At 40.0% G+C, this 19,992-nt stretch overlaps 1 protein-coding gene across 4 annotated transcripts in view; it reads right to left on the bottom strand.

Moving 5' to 3' along the window:
• Positions 1–3,771: 3,771 nt before the first annotated feature.
• Positions 3,772–19,992, bottom strand: part of RNF13 (ring finger protein 13) — a 125,427-nt gene continuing 109,206 nt past the window's right edge. For all 4 annotated transcript variants that reach the window (XM_049867109.1, XM_049867108.1, XM_049867110.1 and 1 more), the window contains 2 exons: positions 4,604–4,684; positions 3,772–4,311 (listed from right to left, as the gene is read on the bottom strand). In XM_049867109.1, coding sequence (XP_049723066.1) covers positions 3,947–4,311; positions 4,604–4,684 — 446 coding nt within the window. In that variant the 3' untranslated portion in view covers positions 3,772–3,946. The remainder of the gene's footprint in view (positions 4,312–4,603; positions 4,685–19,992) is intronic.

Consider the following 19,992-nt stretch of genomic DNA (forward strand, 5'->3'; position numbering starts at 1 on the left):
GACTCTTGTTGTTTATGTAAATTGTTGGCTTACTGTTAAGGTTCGTTTTTGACACCGTGGGAGTATACAGAATAGGCTAAGGTCTGCACAAAAGCTTATATTAAAAAAAAAAGTCAGCTGATTGCCTACTTCATTTCAAGCAGTATCGATGAAAAATGAGTGGGAATTTCTTTTTAATGGGCTTTGATCCATTCAAAATGACTTCCAGTCATGTCAGGCTCATCTTCAGGCATATGAGAGGAAAACCGGCTTATGCTCTCATAAATACTTTCCTCTTGTTGCTGGTTTCTAGATGTAACATGTAGTGAGTGTTAAGGGGCCCCAGTGCCAAGAAAGGTTTCTGCATATTGTGTATGCTTCTGTGTTGAAATGTCTTAGGACTTGAGATTTGGAGGCTGAAGTCAGCCAACTGGAATTGTGCCTCCTAAGAGCAGAAGACTTACTGCAAATAAGCCTGTAGTTTCTGGTTTGGGGTGTCATGTTGATAATGGCTGCCTCTAACAGTCCAGTTCAATCCCAGAGGTCCTGAGATCCCTGAGAAGTTTTAAAGTTTAGCAAGTAGGTAAGTTTAGTCTGTTGAGACACATCATTACCATGAACTGTCAAGCAGAGGCTCAGAGCAGAGGTGCTCAAAGTTACTGGGTCTAAGTGAAACCAGGGAGCTGGTTACAACGCCGATTCTGGGCTTTGGGGTTCCTGAAGGTGGAGATTTCTATAGGCCCAGTAAGTCCCTCTATAGAAACAATCGCCAGGTGACTCTTGAATGGCCTGAAATTTACCCTTTTAGGAGTGGTGGTTTAAGCAATAGGAATTAATCTCCTTACCTTACTTAGAATATACTGGGTATAACTAAAAATGTTTTCTTTGACGACATTGTCAGGCATTAGGACTTGTACAGGTGGGATGTAAAAGTATGGAAGATGGGATTCGGGGCTACTTTGGTGGTTGGGCAAATCCTAAATCATAAGCAAATGGTATCAGCTTGTTGACCTACTATTAAGATCCCTACTAGCGACAAAAAGCTACAAATGAAAATTTGGCCGTTGGGTTGTGGTGATTTGAGATCTTATAGTAATGCACATTCATACTTTAGTTGTGAAGGGCTAATTAGGATGAATGACTACAGAAAGCAGTGACCAAAATTGTGAAACCCCTGCTGAACGAAAACCTGCTGGGAGGGGTGTGTGGGGGTGTGCTGGGCTTGCAGGTAGGGGAGCAGAAGACACAGGGTAACTACCACTAACAAGTAGTGAAACCAGCCATCAGCCCCCTCCCCTCTGTTTCATTAGCAAAAACAGGAAAGCTGTAGACGTTATGTTTTGCGTATTTCTTAGTTCGTCTGCTTTAACATAAGAAAAGGGAGCTATACGAATTTATATACTGAAGGCCCACCACACAGTGTTGCTTATGACAACTCGGAAAACGTAACAAAGTTCAACTTTGAGGCATGTGGGTTGAATAAGAAGTGATTGTATATCCATAGGGTAAGTCATTGAAGAATGGACACGTGAAAATGCTCACCATTGATGTTATATGAGGATATAAACAGATTGTATATACAGTGTAAATACATTTATACAGCAGCGTAAAATACACACGTATTTTACATACATATTTCTGAAGGCAGTATATCAAGATGATAAATTTATCTTTGGGGTAGGTTTCCAGGTGACTATAACTTGATTTCCAGTGTTGAATACTAATTTTATAATTGGAAAAATTTTAAATTAAGTTTTTTTAAAAAAATTAAAATAGAATTTTAATTGTACTTAATGTCCCTATTCAGAAAGCTATAAAAGAACTTCAGTGAATACTAAGAGAACTAGTAACAATTCTAACCAGTGCTGTTAAAATACTTTATAAGATTTTTTACAACTAAAAATTATCATTTGGAGTTTCAAAAAGAGGTAGTTTTTGCCTTAGAAAAAGGAACCAGGACCTTGATCTGAATGGTGGATTTCAGGGCCCAGGGAATGTTAACATCTGATACCTCAGTACATACTACCACAGCTTGTAACTTTATTTTAAAATGTTTCTGTTTTAGGTGTGATGCTACTATTTTAGTTTAGTGACTACTCTGAAAGGGATTACTCTCTAGGCATGTGGGTGCCAGCGCCGAGCCCAGTGTCTGGTTCTCACACCCTACCTAAGGTTAAATGAAGTCAGACAGACAACCATACAGGATCAGAAAGGTCAGGCCGTACTTTGTTTAACTACCAATGGTAAACTGTCTCCTGAAAAGATTTCTCTAAAAGAAAATTGTTTGATATCCAGCTTTTCAGGTCTGTATTTTACAAAATAAAAGGGCACGGGCGGGGGGGGGGGGTGGAACGGTATTGGACAGTAGATGTTGAATTCAACCATTTATTTTCTAAAATGGAAATAACTTTTTTTTTTGCTGATTTTAAGTTTTTTTTTTTAAAGAAATTCAGAAAGTGCAATTTCCAATCCTTCCTTTTTAAATATATATTTTTACAACGAAAGGCCCCTATACCTTGTACACTGATTATTGTGTAACATGCTTGTCTTCACTTTATATTAACAGTTGTTTTCCAGTCCTCTATAAGGGAAGCACCATGATTTACAGCAGGGCACCACAGCGTACTCTGTTGTGGGAGTCATTTTGGCTACAGCCTTTCTTAGGGGTTTCCTAATTGTGAGCAGTTACCTTGTATAAAACTCTTAAGATGATGTGTATTTATTTATCTGACCCCAGTCATAACCTGTAGAGCCCTTGCATATTAATAAGACTAATGAGGTAAGTAATACTAGAGTAGAACAAACATGCTGGTTCTTAAAGTGGAAAACATGTTTATTAACATTCAAACTCCCCTTACAAGGCCATATAAAAATTCTTAGCATTTTGATTATTCGTAAGTCCATTATTTTCTACATAGTTACAATGATGTATAATTCAGCTTCTCATAATACATTGTTAAAATACATCATTAGTTCTGTTAACCATAAGCACTCATTTTCAAATCCAGTACTTGAACAGTTTCCTCTGTACATAGTTTAGCAGAGCTAGTTAGCATAAGATGCTCTTTATTAAGAGGTATATGGTCTGAGTAGAAACAGTTGCCGAAGTTGAGTATTTTTAGTTTTCTTTTTGCTTTGATCGCAACCACACAAAACCTGAAGGATACTGAAATTCAGTAAGCAAAGTCCAGAGACATTACTTTAGTTGCTGAATCAAGTTCAGACACAACACTATCGCATTAAAAAACTTTAATTTTTTTTTTTTGATATCTGCACTAGTACAGAGTATTCCCTGTCAGGACAGGACTACTTGGGAAGAGGACGGAAAAAGACAGCTTTGAGTGTATCTTTTTCTTTGTAGTGCCGATAGGAGGAAAAATACTAAATTAACCTTGCCACCTCTCATTAATGATGGCTATTTGGAGAAATACCAAACAAAGATACTCCAACAGCTCTAGGTAACTTTGGAGACCCTGGTGGTGTAGTGGTTAAGCACTACGGTTGTTAACCAAGAGGTCGGCAGTTCGAATCTACCAGGCGCTCCTTGGAAACCATGGAACAGGTAACTTCATGGAAGGGGCGTTGGCTTAGCTCATGCTGGGTAGCAGCAGCACTGACCTTTTGTGTAAAACACAAAACATTTGCATCCTGTGGTCTAGGTCTTTTTGCAAGCTATACTGAGGATTTTTTCAATGTTTTGGCTATTTTTCATTCCAAAAGGAGAGTTGGTGCTTAAGTCACACAGCACCTTTCTATTATTAGTGAAACGAGGTACACTCCTGCAGACAATAAAAAAAAATACTGGATCAAAAAGCCTGTTTCTGTAACCTGACTAAACTGCAGAATACTAAAAAATGAGCTATTTCTACAGAAATCTCAGAAGGGAGCCAAAAAAAAAAAAAACCCAAATCAAATTATATACCTACATATAATTTTAAAGAGAAGTAAACTGATCCCCCTCTGCAGGTCAGACGGTATTTGCTATGTTGTAATCCCGTTCACCGTCAGGCTGCAGCTGGACCACGACGCTGTGCTCACTAACGTCGTTTTCGGCGTCACTGCTGTCAGTGTCTTCATCGTCGTCTTCCTCGTAGTCCGAAGATTCTGTCGTGTTCTGACGTGAGCGGGATTCGGCCAAAGCCCCGAACGACTGAGCGCTGACAGAAGCCAAAGGTCTGAGTAAAGGGGTGTGTTCCGACACTTCGTTTTCTTCTTGACTGCTGTCTGTGTCAGAGTCTGAATCGCCTTGAGAAGGAACAACTTTTTGCTTGCAGACTGGACAGGTTTTTTTGGTTTTAGTTAGCCAAGGGTCTACACACTTGCAGTGATAAGCTGTTGAAGCAAAATACACAGCTTTTAGTTACAGTGCTGTGGTCGAGGGCATGACATTTAATCTCTTGCCATGTTTATTCAGTGTTCTTCTGATCCATATGCAGGTAGGAACAGGAGAAAGTTCGTAAATTTTTATAAATACGCATCCATCCTTTAATGAGACCACTAATTATTACAGGGCCTGGCTTGTGGAGTACAGAGAATTTTTTTCTGTCTCTTCCCCCTAAGAGGATCCTAAATGTCCATTACTTGTACATAAAATAAATTTAAACCAGCGTGTGATTACTCATACCGTGGGAACAGGGAAGGATTCTGAGCTTGTCTCCATCTTCATATTCATCCAGGCAAATGGCACACACATCATACTCATCTCCTGTAACAGAAAACGGTTAAAAATGCAAAGATGTCGAGGTTCTTTGCAGACTTTTCAGGTTAGGTCCTCCTTGGTCAATTACTTTAAATACCTTTTGATTTATTTTTAAATGATCCTTTTGTTTGTTTTCTGTCAAACCTAGACAGCTGCTTAACTGTTCAAAGGACCTGAATTTTTCATTTAAATAATTAACCTTTTACCTAAAATGGGTAATTAAAAACAGATGTCAAATTTATTTACTGTATTATCTTTGCAGAAGGTTTTTATACAAAGAATTGTATTTCCATTAATGCTTTCTGTAACTATTCAAATGCTAGTTTTGAAATATTTTATGCCAAAAATAACTATTTAAATTTCTTAAAAGTCCCTGAGTTATTTTTAAATAAAGATGGAAACAACATACTCAAATGTTTTTTTTAACATATTAACAAATACAGATTTGGAATGAGACACACTGGACTTCAAATCTCAGTCCCAGCTTTACCAGTTCTTTGGTGCTTGGCAGGTTACTTAGCTTTTGACACTCAATTTTTTTAATCTGTAAAAGTATTCTATCTTAAGGGTTGTGGGCATTAAATGAGATAGTGTGTGCAAAGGGCCACGCACATAGTACTTCATAAATGATTATTAATGTCACTGCCATTTTAATTGTCTTATTGTTGAATTTACAGTAGTCCCTGAAACCTGTGATATGTTACCTGGTAAAGGAGAATGAAGGTTGAAGGTGGAATTTAAGCTGCTAATCAGGTGACCTTAAGGTAGTTAGGGAGAGTATCCTGAATTACCCAGGTGAATCCACTGTCATCACAAGGGACATTGCAAGTGGAAGGAGGAGGCAGAAGAGTTCAGAGTCCGAGGGAGACGTGACTATGGAAGAACTGGAGATGGAATGCTACTGGCTCTGAAGATGGAGGGTCACAAGCCAAGGAATGTGGGCCTCCTGAAGCTGGCAAAGAGCAGCCCTGCGGACACCTTGATTTTAGCCTGGTAAGAGCTTTGTCAGACTTCCAACCGGCCACAATTGTAAGAAAATAAGTTTATGTTGTTTTAAGCCACGAAATTTGTGGTAATTTGTTAGGGCAGCAAATAGGAAACCAACCATATTTGTCTGAGTTCTCCCTAAATCAACGGAATTGATGCTACAGTCAATGAGCTTTCCCGTCAGTCCTGTGAACTGTTCTAAGTGATGGACTTACATTGATCTTTCCACATTTTCTTGCCACAGCACTTACTTTGGCAATGAAAGGTCAGGATTCAGAGTTGTCATTTGTGATCATGGACCCATGGACCAGATGGAAGCCTAGTGCTCTGCAGCAGAGCTAACACCCATAGCCTTGGACTTGGGGTGAAAGCACATATTAGAATGTCTAGGCTTCACAGCCGGTTCATTTATTTATAATTAGCTATATAACCTTGTGCAAGACACTTAGTGTCTCTCCATTTCAGTTTCCTCAAAGGTAAAACAAAAAAGTGAACATACCTATGTTTTAGGATTGAGGATTAAAGGAGATAATACAAGTATGTCGAGTACTTTACATGGTGCTTGTCACCTGCAGTACCTCTTAACCAATCGCCACCTGGTAAGGCTGGCCTGACTGACTGGCACACCAGCTCTCAAGAATGTGGTACCCTGAAGACCGTGGCTCGAGGCTGCTAATACCCCTGTGTGCTTCTGTCCCATCAGATGAACTGTCTGCTTACAAAGAGCTAGCTGTCATGGTCACTGAGCCCAACTGTTCTATGTTGGGTAATTAGATAATTCACTATTCAGCAGCCCGGGAACTTTGAGTGTAAAAGTCTTCTGGTTTTATTTGCAAGCTAGGTTGAATGCATTCGAAACACTTAATGCAAGCTAGTTGTCTCCCCTACCTCCCACCCCCTGGGCCAAATGCTGTTAAGTTAGGTATGGGTGAGACAACTATAAAAGACTGGACAAACTTATGTGTCAGTAAAGAGCAAGGATGAAAGCAGAATGCAACTCGTGCACCACTTCCAAGTGCTGAAAGTAGAAAGGGTAGAAAGTGCGTGGTGTACCAAGACAACCTGGAAATCAAGTCAGCGGATTCATATTCAAAGACAAGACCACAGCCCAACATCAACCAATTGTTGAGTGGATGCATATTTGTTAAGGATAAGGCATTTATGTACTTTATGATTTACAAATTTAGCAGATCTTAAAAATTAACCAATGGCCTACTGGTTCTAGTAATACAAGGTAAGAGTTGCAATCAGTGCTTAGTAAATGTGATTATTAATATTAGCACTATGTCAGAAAGTTCTGTTGTTTAGCATAAAGTAGTAGTTCTCAATCGGGCAATTTTGCCTTCCAGGGACATTGGGCAAAGCCTGGAGACATTTTTGGTAGTCACAACTGGGCGGGGGGTCATACTACAATGCACAGGTCAGCCCCCACGACAAAGATCTATGCAGTCCAAAGTGTCAACAGTGCTAACGCTGAGAAACCCTGGTATGAACCCCTCTGGGCTTTATCAAAGGCTCTGCTAACTCACTAGCGGGTAACGTGTGCAGACGTTGTGGGAGGGGTGAGAGTCTTGTCTGTTATGTGGAACAATATGGAAATGCTTCTGTCTAGAAGGTTTTCAGCATTACTGTTATTTGAATAAAGGTTTAGAAAAATTTCATGACATCACCTTTAAAGTCTCATCAACCTGGGAATGTTATATATTGAGGTGGGCAGAGCTTTGACTTCCCCTTCTCACCCAGTTTTTCCCCATTTCAGTACATTTCAAGCCCAAAACCTACATGAGGTACAGCAAAGGCCCTGGCTTTGTGTATCACATGAACAGCAACCAAAGGCAGCCATTGCAGTGGCCTGAACTGAGTATCAGGCCTGGGCAGAGTCAACCTGTCACCAAGTCCTGTAAACTTTGATCTGCAAAACAAATTATGACTCTGTCCTCTCCTTTCCATCTCTTCAGCTACTCTGGTCCAATAGCCTGGATTAATTAGTCTTTTAGTTTGTCATAACGTGGTGGCTTGCATGTTGCTATGATGCTGGAAGCTGTGCCACCTGTATTTCAAATACCGCAGGTTCATCCATCAGGTTTCAGTGGAGCCTCCAGACTTAAGACTAGGAATAAAGGCCTGGCGATCTCCTGAAAATCAGTCAATGAAAAACCCCATGGATCACAACAGAAGATTGTCTGATACAACGTTGGAAGATGACCCCCTAGGTTGGAAGGCACTCAAAATACACTGTGTTGATAACAATGGACTCAAGCATACCAACAATGGTGAAGGTGGCGAGAGACTGGGCAACATTTTGTTTTGATGTACATGGGGTTGCCATTAGTCAGAGCTGATTATGGCAACTAACAACAACAACTGCAAGAGCCTCCTCTCTGGTCTCTGTCACATCTGTTCCTGCTCCCTGCTGTTTCTCCACTGCCAGGATGATCTTCTGAAAATGTAAATCACATCATATCAACCCTTTTTAAATGGCTGTCCATCTCACTCTGACCAAACCTGAGCTCCGCATCATACCCTCCATATAACTGTAAGATCTGGCCTCTCCCACCTTCTCCTACAGTCTGCCCTTCACTCATTATGCTTCAACCACACTGGCTGCCTTTCAGTCTTTGAACTCACTAAATACAAAAGTCATGCTATAACAGAAACAAGTGGGACATAAAGTCAGGTCTACAGAGAGGAGTCACCCACCATTCAGAGACGAATAAAAACCAAGCTAGTTTCCAATAATCTAATCATAGTGTAAACACACTGATGCAGAGCTAACTATTCAGTTTTATAAAAAATTAGTTCAGACTTGGGAGCCCTGGTGGTGCAATGGTTAAGTGTTTGGCTGCTAACCAAAAGGTTGGTAGTTTGAATCCTCTCAGTGGCTCTGCCGGAGAAAAGACCTGGTGATCTGTTCCCGTAAAGATTATAGCTAGGAAACCCTATGGGGCAGTTCTAATGTGTCCTATAGGGTTGCTATCAGTTGGAATCAACTTGACGGTACCCAGTAACAGTTCAGACCTGAAGTCAACCAGAATAGATTTCTTCAAAGTAAAAGATAAAAGAGATTGAACAGTCAGAACTAAATACATAGAAATTTCATGAGAAATACTAACGATGTTACCCATTATCATAAATAATAAGCCCAGGGAAGACGACTCAGTGAATTCATGAGCCTGAAAGCAAATGTTACTGTCCTGATGGAGAAAGTGCCCTCCTCGTTATCCCCTGCTTTTGCTAGTAAAGAGAACAATGGCAGCTTTTTCTAGCAAATAAGAATCTTGTGTGCTTTTCCCGCCTTCTTCCTACCAGTTTCCAAGAAATGTAAACAAACGACAACAGGATAAAATATTTTTAAAGCCAGATTTCCTTGAGAATCTTTACTGATTATTTTCAAGCCCTGGGCAAAAGAACTAGTATTTATAAGATTGGATTAAAAACTGGAAAACCTGCCACCATTGAGTCGATTCCTACTCATAGCAACCCCACAGGACAGAGTAGAACTGCCCCCATAGGGTTTCCAAGGAGTGGCTGGTGGACTCCAACTGCTGACCTTTTAGTTAGCAGCCTGAGCTCTTAACCACTGTGCTACCACAGCTCCAAGACTGGATTAAGGTCAGTTAAATGTGGTTATAAAAAGCATAAGAAGTATTGTCCCATTTTTATGCAATCTTTTATAAAATGCTATGTTGCTTTTTTCTAATCTCTGAAATAAAGATCTTTCTCCCCTACATATTCTCTTGGGAGAATCTCAATGATGAAGCTATAAAGGAAAAACACCTGGTAACTTAAAACTTCAACTGTGAAGCCCATTTTTATCACTTGTATTTCTGGGCTCTGGCTCTGTCCCTCACTAACGGGGGAAGGGAGGCGGCTCCCAGAAAGCTGCCTGCAATGCCTGGTGGAGGGGCTGCTAAGTGAAAACAGAAGGGTGTTCCATCTGTTGGCAATCATGGTATGTGGTAACCAGCCCTTGTGGGTACAGACTTGGAGAAATACGTGAACTGAATGACGCAGGAAACTCTGGAAATCACAATTTCAACTGAGGAGCTATTTTTGAGGGCAATGAGTAATGAAGAATTTATAAGAAGCTGGCTGCTTCAGAAGCAAGAAAACAACCAAAAGGCTATTATTATTTTACATGTGCTAGAAATGGCTACGTCAGTACTTAAATCACTTAAGTATTAATCAGCACAAACATTTCTGAAAGAGCTGCAAATGTGAAGATCAATAAGACAGGGAGATTTAAGACAGGTCCCCAAAGTTCGGTAAACACCAAAGTGCTGACTAACTTCTACGGATCTGACTCGTCCAACACACTGCTGCTTCCAGGCTTCTGTACTTCTGTTCCTCTGCCTGCAGTGTTCACCCCCACACACTCCCACCGCTTACTCCCTCACTTCATTCAGATCTGTCTGAAGTGTCTTTCTCAGAGAGGTCCTTCCTGCCTCACCTAAAATAGCGTCTCTCCTCTTCCCCATCACTCAGCACTTATTTTCCTTCATTGCACTACATGACTTTCTCTTTTTTTTTCAATTGTGCTTCAAGTGAAAGTTTACAAATCAAGTCAGTCTCTCATACAAAAATTTATATACACCTTGCTATATACTTCCAGTTGCTCTCCTCTTTATGAGTCAGCACACTCCTCTCCACTCTGTATTCCTGTGTCCATTCAGCCCGCTTCTGTCTCCCTCTGCCTTCTCATCTCCCCTCCAGACAGGAGCTGCCCACATAGTCTCATGGTGTCTACTTGATCCAAGAAGCTCATTCCTCACCAGTACCATTTCCTATCTTATAGTCCAGTCCAATCCCTGTCTGAAGAGTTGGCTTTGGGAATGGTTCCCGTCCTGGGCTAACAGAAGGTCCAGGGACCATAACCGCAGGGGTCCTTCTAGTCTCAGTCAGACCATTAAGTCTGGTCTTTTTACAAGAATTTGGGGTCTGCATCCCACTGCTCTCCTGCTCCCTCAGGGGTTCTCTGTTGCGTTCCATGTCAGGGCAGTCATCGGTGGTAGCTGGACACCATCTAGTTCTTTTGGCCTCAGGCTGATGTAATCTCTGATTTATGTGGCCTTTTCTGTCTCTTAGGCTCGTAATTACCTTGTGTCTTTGGTGTTCTTCATTCTTCTTTGCTCCAGGTGTGTTGAGACCAACTGATGCATCTTAGATGGCCCCACTTGCTAGCATTTAAACCCCAGACACCACTCACCAAAGTGGGATGCAGAATGTTTTCTTAATAGATTTTATTATGCCCATTGACCTAGATGTCCCCTGAAACCATGCTCCCCAAACCCCTGCCCCTGCTACACTGGCTATTCAGGAAACTTTACATGATCTTATCTCTTACTTGTCTGCCTCCACAAAGCTCCACAAAGGCACAGGAATTTTGTCTGCATTATTTACTGCTGTTTTCCCGGCACCTAGAGCAGTGCCTGGTACACAATAAAAGTACTCAGGAAATATTTATCAAAGGAATGTATGAATAAGAACACATTATCGCCAGGAAATCCTGATTTTTATCTCCAACTGCTAACCCCCAGCAGAAGATCAGATCTAAGTATAAGAAGCTAAACACTTTTGTATAATGTAGATGCATTCTATACAGAGCCTGACTGGCCTCGCATCTTACATTCCAAATTCAGTGTTGAACATGCCAGCCAACTCTCAAGACACAACAAAGTACTATAGAGACTAGAATCTTCTCACAGTGCAGTATCAGATACTGTGCCTACTGATAGCCAATCAGAAGAGCTCACTGCACCAGGAGGGGTTAGACAGGAGTTCTCAGAGAGGAGCGAGGGGGGAAAAGACATTTGTGGGAGAGTAAACAATTGAAAAGCATTTGCAAAGAAGAAATAAGCATGACAAAGTCAAGGTTATGTCAGGTTAAAAATAAGGAGCAGTGGAAAATGAGGTTGGATGAGTATGGTCGAACCAAATTATGAAAAGCCTTGAATGCCAAGGTGAGGACTCCGATGTGATCACACAGACAGCAGAGGCCACTTGAAAGCTTTCAAGCAAAGGGACGACTGATGTATGAAGACATCTTAGAACTCTTCATCAGCACGCTGTGTGACCAGGGTCTGGGATGCAGAGGTTGGTCTAAAGACCACAAGACTGACTTTCTGCTTGGCACTACCAGGATCAAGTACTAAGCTGATGTGGACTCGCAGGATGCAATGACAACCAGATGGGAGAGAAGTGATCAGATCCTATATTCATTCTGTAAAGAATAAGGCACTGGATTTGGTGACCAGATATGGGTAGTAAGAGAGAGGGACGAATCAAAGACGATGTATGTGATTTTAAGTGATGGTGGTTTCCCGACTGTTCAATGTGCTATGTGATGTTATTAAGATGCACCATGTAAAAGGAGGAGGGGAAATGGAGGCAAACTGACTACACAAGCTGCTGGGTTTTTAAAAACTAGACAATTGATAAATATTAAAGAGCTGCTGAATGTTTAGTGAGTACATTTCATCCTGATATGCCCTGTAACAACTGCCAAAAGCGAATTACAGCCTGAACAAATGTGCAGCTTATTTAGACTATGGTGTGTCAGAATGAAATTTATCTCTGCAGAAATGGCTTACAGACCTGCTGTTCCTCACTGGACCACACGATTTATTGTAATATACAAAATATACGACTGTGATGGGAAGTCCATAAAACAAAAACCAAACCCACTGCCATCGAGTCAATTCTAACTCATAGTGACCCTATCAGATAGAGTACAACTGCCCCATAGGTTTTGGGCTTCGAACTGCCGACCTTTTGGTTAGCAGCCAAGCTCCTAACCACTGGACCATCAGGGCTCCCATGCTCTCCACAGAACTACCTTAAATTTGCACTTGCCCTAGCTCCACTGAATTTTCTTCTTTGTAAGTTTTCTAAAGTGTCCATTATAGGAACAGACATACATTGACTTATTTGGCAAACACAGATTAAGTGCTGTTAGGTGCCACAAACTGTACTAACGCAGAGCTTACAGGAATTGGGACTTCCAGGTTAAAAAGCAGGTAAAGGAACTAAAAGCCAAAGAAACCACGCCGAGGCACGCAGGCTGCACAGGCAGGCTAGAGCACAGGAAGCCAGGGGAGCAGAGCAGGGGGTGAGGCCGGCCGTGGTAAGCAGAGTCAGAGCGTGGGTCCTCAGGCCACGCTGAAGTAGAAGTTGTCACTTTGTTCCTACATGTTAGTGATTCTCGGAATAAATCATGGGGCTTAGGAAAATACAGGTGTTCCTGCTTCTCCCCTGGGAATTCTGAATCGTTAGGTATCGGGTGGCGATCTGTATATTTAAAATGTCACTCTTGGTGTTAATTCTCTGAGAACCAGGCCAGGGTTTGCTACAAACATGGAAGGAAGGAGGGAAAGAAAGCGGAAAAGGGGCCTAATTATGACAGAACAGTGTGAATTTTTCAAACAATAATGTCTACTGTAATATGTTTAGTCTGCTGCCTTTAAGAGGAAATTCATCCATCCAGTGACTGGTTCTCAGTTCACAGAACTGGCTCACAATGGATTAATTACAAACTAAATACTATGTAAAAACATCGTGTCTGTCAGTGGCTAACAGGGTGTAATGGCAACGGTCTGCAGCTCTGGCAGTGGCTGGTAGTTTCAGTAATATTTTTAGGACCAGTGTAACTGAATTTAAGTGGTTTGTGGCTTAGCTATAATTTGGAGAAAATATTTGAGTTCCCACTAGTTACTATGCTACATATGAATGTTTTATAAAAATTAAAAATAATATAACCTATGCAAAGGAAAGTTATCTTCAAGATGCAGACAATTAAAAAATGTAAGGTCCACCTCATTATGTATTAGAAAGCCATGAAAAGATGCATTAAATCTTTGTTTCTAAACTATATCTATTAATTCAATATTTTTAAAAACCCTGTGGCGATACCTTCTGGTTAAGTTTTATGAAACACCTGAAATTGACGGTTCCTTCTTCATTTATATTCACAGCTGAAGCCCCAGTGTCTGAAACCTAGAGCCCACCAGCAAGTGTTCTCACAACTCTGCTCTAAACTTATCTAAGCCTGGATATCTGAATCTGGAATTTACTGCATAGGCCACTTAATGTGTACGTTACTTCAGAACAGTATTTTTAAGAAGTATTTCTGTATAAAACAGTAATAACAATAATAATTAATTTTGTTGGTGCTAAAATACTGAGTCAAGATACCATGTAAAACAGGTGGAGATGATGAGACCTAAAGCTTTTAAAGGGTAATGGACTGACCTGGAAGCATCAGGCATGCTCATGTACCTCTGGTGGGAGGGTAAGTTGGTACAAACACTCTGGAGATCAGTTTGGCTGTGTGTTGTACATTTGATGATCTATATCCTCTGTGACTTGGCAGTTTCACTCCTAGGTAGGTAAATGATCTACAGAACTCACATGTGTACCCAATAGGGCATGCAGTAGTCATAGTAATAGCAGCAGCAGTAATACTAGTCTTAGGAGCAGTAGTAATAGTAGTAACACCAGCTAATACTCCTTGAGTGCTTATGTGCCGAACACTGTCCTAAGGTCATTACACAAATTAACTCTTGTAGTCCTCACAAGGAGCCCTGGTGGCTCAGTGGTTAAGAGCTTGGCTGCTAAACAAAAGGTCAGCAGTTCAAATCCACCAGCCGCTCTTTGGAAACCCTATGGGGCAGTTCTACTCTATCTTATTTACTGGTGAATACCCACAGCTCCGGTGAGTGCCTAACATATAATACCCATTGCTGTTGAGTCAATGCCGACTCATAGCGACCCTAACACATAATTAGGTATTTGATAAATACTTAAATTAATGAGAGGATTAATTTTTGAATATATAATTGTAAGTGATTACATAGTATTCTATGTATTAGAAACCATAATTTACTTAACTATATTCCTACTACTGGTTACTGTGTTTAGTTTTTCCTTACTATAAGAGGTAACAAAAATGAACAACTTTAAATTCTCATATATTACTCTGATTATTTCCTTGGGATTAATTTCTATAACTGAAATTACTGGCTTAAGGAGTATAAGCATTTTAAAAGCTCTTTTACACACTGCCAGAGTATATTCCCGGTGGGGATTCTGACAACCTGTACTATCCCTGGCAGTGAAAAGTATGAGAATGTCCATTTCTCGGCCCTCACAAAGACCAGATGCTTAGTGATTTTAAACACCTGAGAGTGTGAAAGGCGGGAAAACATGGCATTTGTTTTGTCATTTCTTTACTGGTGAATGTGAATACTATTTCATGTATTTTGGGGCCATCCCAGTTACTGTCTGCACCAGCATTTTTAACAACAGGTCATTTTGAACACTGCACTTTAAACAAGCACTTGGTATACTGCGTGTGGTCAGGCAGTGTCATGAAACACACACATCCAAAATCAAATCTGGAAAGGTGCGGGTCTAGCCAAGATGACATCAAGATGAGTAATGCACAATAAACGTGTCTCTGTAAATCTCTGGTTCATCTACTTTTCTTTTTAGTTCTATAAAGTATTTCCCGCAAATAGGAGAGAATGGTCTGGGCAATGGTTGTTAAAAAAGTGTGAGAGAAGAAAAACAGAATTATCTATTAGTTTTCATAGGTACTCGTTGAAGATTATCCATCTCCCCGGTACTCATGGCCTCCTGGCCCTGAAGAACTCCTTCCTTCGTCCTCAAAATAAAGTTAATAATTGCCATCCAATGCTACTCTTGCCTCTCTCTGAGAAATGGCTCTCTGTTCACCATTAGCTGGGTAACAGTGGGCGCTGGGCAAGTGAGGAGAACAAAGGAGAAGAGAAGCGGCCATTATGTGGGCTAGGGCGAAAACAGATAATTTCTGAACTCATATAAAAAGACGTTCTTCTCAATTTGGATGGATGGTAATTTAGGATTAGTGATGAAATTTCTGAATTACAGGGCATGAAAATCTAGGTTTATACAAATGTTGTCAACAGCATTACAAACTAAATTTTGGGTAAGATCTCGAGAAAAGCTAGAGCTTTTACTACTATCTGAATGAAGGTATTTGTTTTACAAAGTGATACTTTGACTAGAACGGTGCCTGGCATTTAGGAGGTTAACCTGCTAAATTAATTAATGGAAATATGAATTATATTTATCCCATAAATGAATGAGTGAAAAAATTACTTCAAAACATCTGAAAATAGTTGCATAACATTCTATCGCATGGACTTCAGAATAATATCCCCTAATAGGGACTTTAGTATCTTTAGGCCTTATTTTCTATAATGAGTGTTTTAATCTTTTTTTCTCATCCAAGTAGTTATAAGTAAAGACTGCACTTAAGCTACAATCAACAAAGGATTCGTGGAATTACGGGACAGACATAAGATACCATTTATGAAGCAGTTTATGCTCCATTTGCAGCCTCACTTTGTAATCACTGTAAGGCACTAAATACCAAAGCGAGTACCAATGAGGTGTTAAAAACTGTCTTTGGCTTCCAGCTAATACTATAATTATGTTTTATGACATATCCCCTTTGTGTTTGATTTTTACATATTATCAATATTCTTTTCAAAGCTCACGAAACATTTTAGTTTTAGTTCACGTTTGGAATCTCCTGGTACTGATCCTAGAGCTGTTATTTAAGAAAAGGGAACATCTGACAAAGGGATTACAAGCAGAAATACTATGACAGACCATGGCAAAGGTTCCCAGACCTTCTCAGGTCACGTATCGTTACTGTCCCCAACTTTTTCACACCACCTCTGGGCCAACGGAAACGCCTAAACGTTCTGTGTATTAAATAGTTAGGTCCCAGCGTCTAAGCGTTCACGTCCTAACAGTGCTGCTAGGCCCTGCACAGCTCTGCAGTCCGACTGGACACTGCTACAGGCATTTCCTGCGGCAGCTGACCTCCCTGCTGTGCTTGCTTTTTGTCCCGACAACCACTGAAAACCCAGACTCACAAAACCATAGCCATCATTTGAAGGACTGTGGCAATCTAAGGTTGAAATTAAAGACCGCTGGGCTAGTAGCTTTCCACAGTGTCTGACGGCCGCCCGTGTTTCTCTTGAAAATCGAAAATCACTGTGGCAACCCCATGAGGTTGCGGCAGTGTCCTAGGCCCCTCATACAGTTTGGGAATTCCAAAATGCAGCTTAGTTCTAGGAAACTATTTGAATTAAACCCAATAAAATTTTTCATGGTCATTTCCTTCTTTATTGGTAGTCTCAAGAACAGATGTACTGTTTTGAATGGAAAACTTTTCCTTTACAAACAATAAGCAAAGAATTTAGTTTTAGGGGCATAGTGGGGAGAAGATCTACGAACTAAGGAACATGGTCATTTTGATGGCTATAAATGTACACCATACCACACCAGTTGCTGTCAAGTTGATTCCGACTCTTAGCAACTCTACAGGACAGAGGAGCACTGCCCCCCAGGGTGTGGCTGGTGGATCTGAACTGCCGACCTTTTGGTTAGCAGCCAAGCTCTTAACCACTGCACCATCAGGGCTCCACTATAAATGTAGCCACCCTTGTTTTAATAGTTTCTACCTTACTTTGTTTTAACAGTTTTTAAAAATCTGTCTTAGAGTATTTAAATTAGAAACAAAAAATACGTTAATAAATAAGCAGCACTTATATTTTCAATCTATTACCATGCTTACTGTATGAATGTCAATTAACAGTGTATGTCAGTAGGACAGTTGAGACAATTTTAATTATAATGAGTTATAATAAATGAATGAGGGGATATTACTACCAATCATAACAGAAATAACAAAGATTATAAGAGAATATTATTAACAACTGTACACCAACAAATTAAATAATCTACATGAAACGGACAAATTTCTAAAAACACAAAAATTGCCTAAATTGACCCAAGAAATTGAAAATCTAAATGGATGCCGAAAGTGAAAAGGTTGAATCAGTCATCAAAAACCTCCCAACAAAGAAAAGCCCAAGACCAGACGGTTTCACTGGTGAATTCTGCCAAACATTTAAAGAAGAATTAACACCAATCCTTCTCAAATTCTCCCAAAAAATAGAAGAGGAGGGACGTCCCAAGTCATTCTGTGAAGCCAGCATCACCTTGATACCAAAGTCAGATAAAGATACTAAATGAAAGCTACGGGCTAATATTCCTTAAGAATATAGATGCAAAAATCCTCAACAAAATACTACCAAACAATATATAAAGGATTATATACCACGACCAGGCGAGATTTATCCCAGGAATGCAAGGGTGGGTTAAAATAAGAAAATAAATAAATTTAATACAACACGTTCATAAAATAAAGGAAAAGAATTATATGATCATCTCAATTGACACAGAAAAGGCCCTTGACAAAATCCAGCATCCTTTCATGATAAAAACATTCAGCAAACTAGGAACAGAAGGCAAATTCCTCAAGTTGATAAGGGGCATTTATGAAAAACCCCAGCTGACATCATAGCCAGTGGAGAGACTGACAGCTTTCCCTCAGGAATGCCCAGAGGCAAGACAAGGATGCCTGCTGTCACCACTGCTAGAGCAATTAGGCAAGAAAAAGAAATAAAAAGGCATTCAAATCAGGAAGGAAGAAGTAAAACTATCTTTATTCACATTATGAGAAGATACCAACGAATTCACGACAAAGCTAACAAATGATTGCAGCAAAATTGCACAGTACAAAATCAACACAGAAAAATTAGTTGTTATTTCCACACACCAGCAATGAACAGTGCAAAGTAAATTAAGAAAACAATTCTATTTAAAATAGCATCTAAAAGAATAAAAGCTTAAGAATAAATTTAACCAGGGAAACTGAAGTCTTTCACCTTACTGAAAGACTGAAAACTATAAAATACTGCAGAACAAAATTAAAGAAGACCTAAATGAGGGGAAAGACATCTTGTGTTCATGGAATGCAAGATTCAATATTGTTAAGATGGCAATACTACCCAAGGTGATATACGGATCCAATGCAATCCCTATCAAAATTCCAACAGTCTTTTTTGCAGAAATGGAAAGGCCAATCTTCAAATTCATACAGAATGGCAAGGAGCCCCTAAAAGCCAAAACAATCTTTAAAAAAAGAACAAAGTAGGAGAACTCACACTTCCCGACTTCAAAACATACTAAAAAGCTACAGGCATCAAAACTGTGTGGTACTGGAACAAAGACAGACATATAGACCAGTGGGATAAAATTAAAGAGTTCAAAGAAATAAATCCATAGATGTGTAGTCAACTGATTTTAAGCAAGGGTGCCAAGTCTATCAGAAAGAAAAGTCTCTTCAACAAATGGTGCTGGGACAACTGAATTTCCACATCCAAGAGAATGAATGTGGACTTCTACCTCATCATCACATAAAAAATGAACTCAAAATGGATCTATGACCTAAAGGTAAAAGCTAAAACCACAAATCCTTAGACTAAAACATAAAGGCAAATCTTTATGACTTTGTATTTGGCAATGGGTTCTTAGATATGAAACCAACAGCATGAGGAACAAAAGAAGAAAATAGATAAATTGGACTTCATCAAAATTAACAACTTATGTACATCAAAGAACATTATGAAGAAAGTGAACAACCTGTACAACAGGAGAAAATATTTAGAAACCGTATATATCCAACAGGAGAAAATATTTAGAAACCATATATACTGATAAAGGTTTTTTATCCGGAATACACAGAGAACTCCTACAGCTCAATTTAAAAATGGGCCAAGGACTTGAATAGACGTTTTGCTAAAGAAGAACCAACGGCCAACATGCAGATGAAGAGATGCTTGATATCATTAGTCATGAGAGAAATGCAAATCAAAACCACAGTGAGGTGCCATTCCCCCTCACGAGGATGGCTACTATTAAAACAATGAAACTAACAAGCATTGATGAGGGTCTGGAGAAACTAAAGCACTCGTCTATTACACGTGGGATTGTAAAATGGTGCAGCCACTTCGGAAAACAGTTTGGTGGTGCCTCAAAAAATTAGACATAGAATTACCATATGACATGAGAATTTTACACCCAGGTATATACCGAAAAAGAAGCCCCGGTGGCACAGTGGTTAAACACTTGGCTGCTAACTGAAAGGTTGGAAGTTTGAGCTCACCAGCCGCTCCATGGGAAAGATGTGGCAGTCTACTTCCATAAAGATTTACAGCCTCGGAAACCATACGGGGCGGTTCTGCTCTGTCATGGTGAGTCGGAATCGACTCAGAGGCAATGGGTTTGGGTTATATGCCCAAAAGACTTGAAAGCAGGACCTCAAACAGATACTTATACACCAGTGAACACTGCAGCATTATTCACAATTACCAAAAGGCAGAAAGAACCCATGCAGCCACCAACAGATGAATGAATACATCACATGTGGT

Source organism: Elephas maximus, chromosome 23 (genome assembly GCF_024166365.1).
Source record: "Elephas maximus indicus isolate mEleMax1 chromosome 23, mEleMax1 primary haplotype, whole genome shotgun sequence".
Classification (NCBI taxonomy): Eukaryota; Metazoa; Chordata; class Mammalia; order Proboscidea; family Elephantidae; genus Elephas; species Elephas maximus.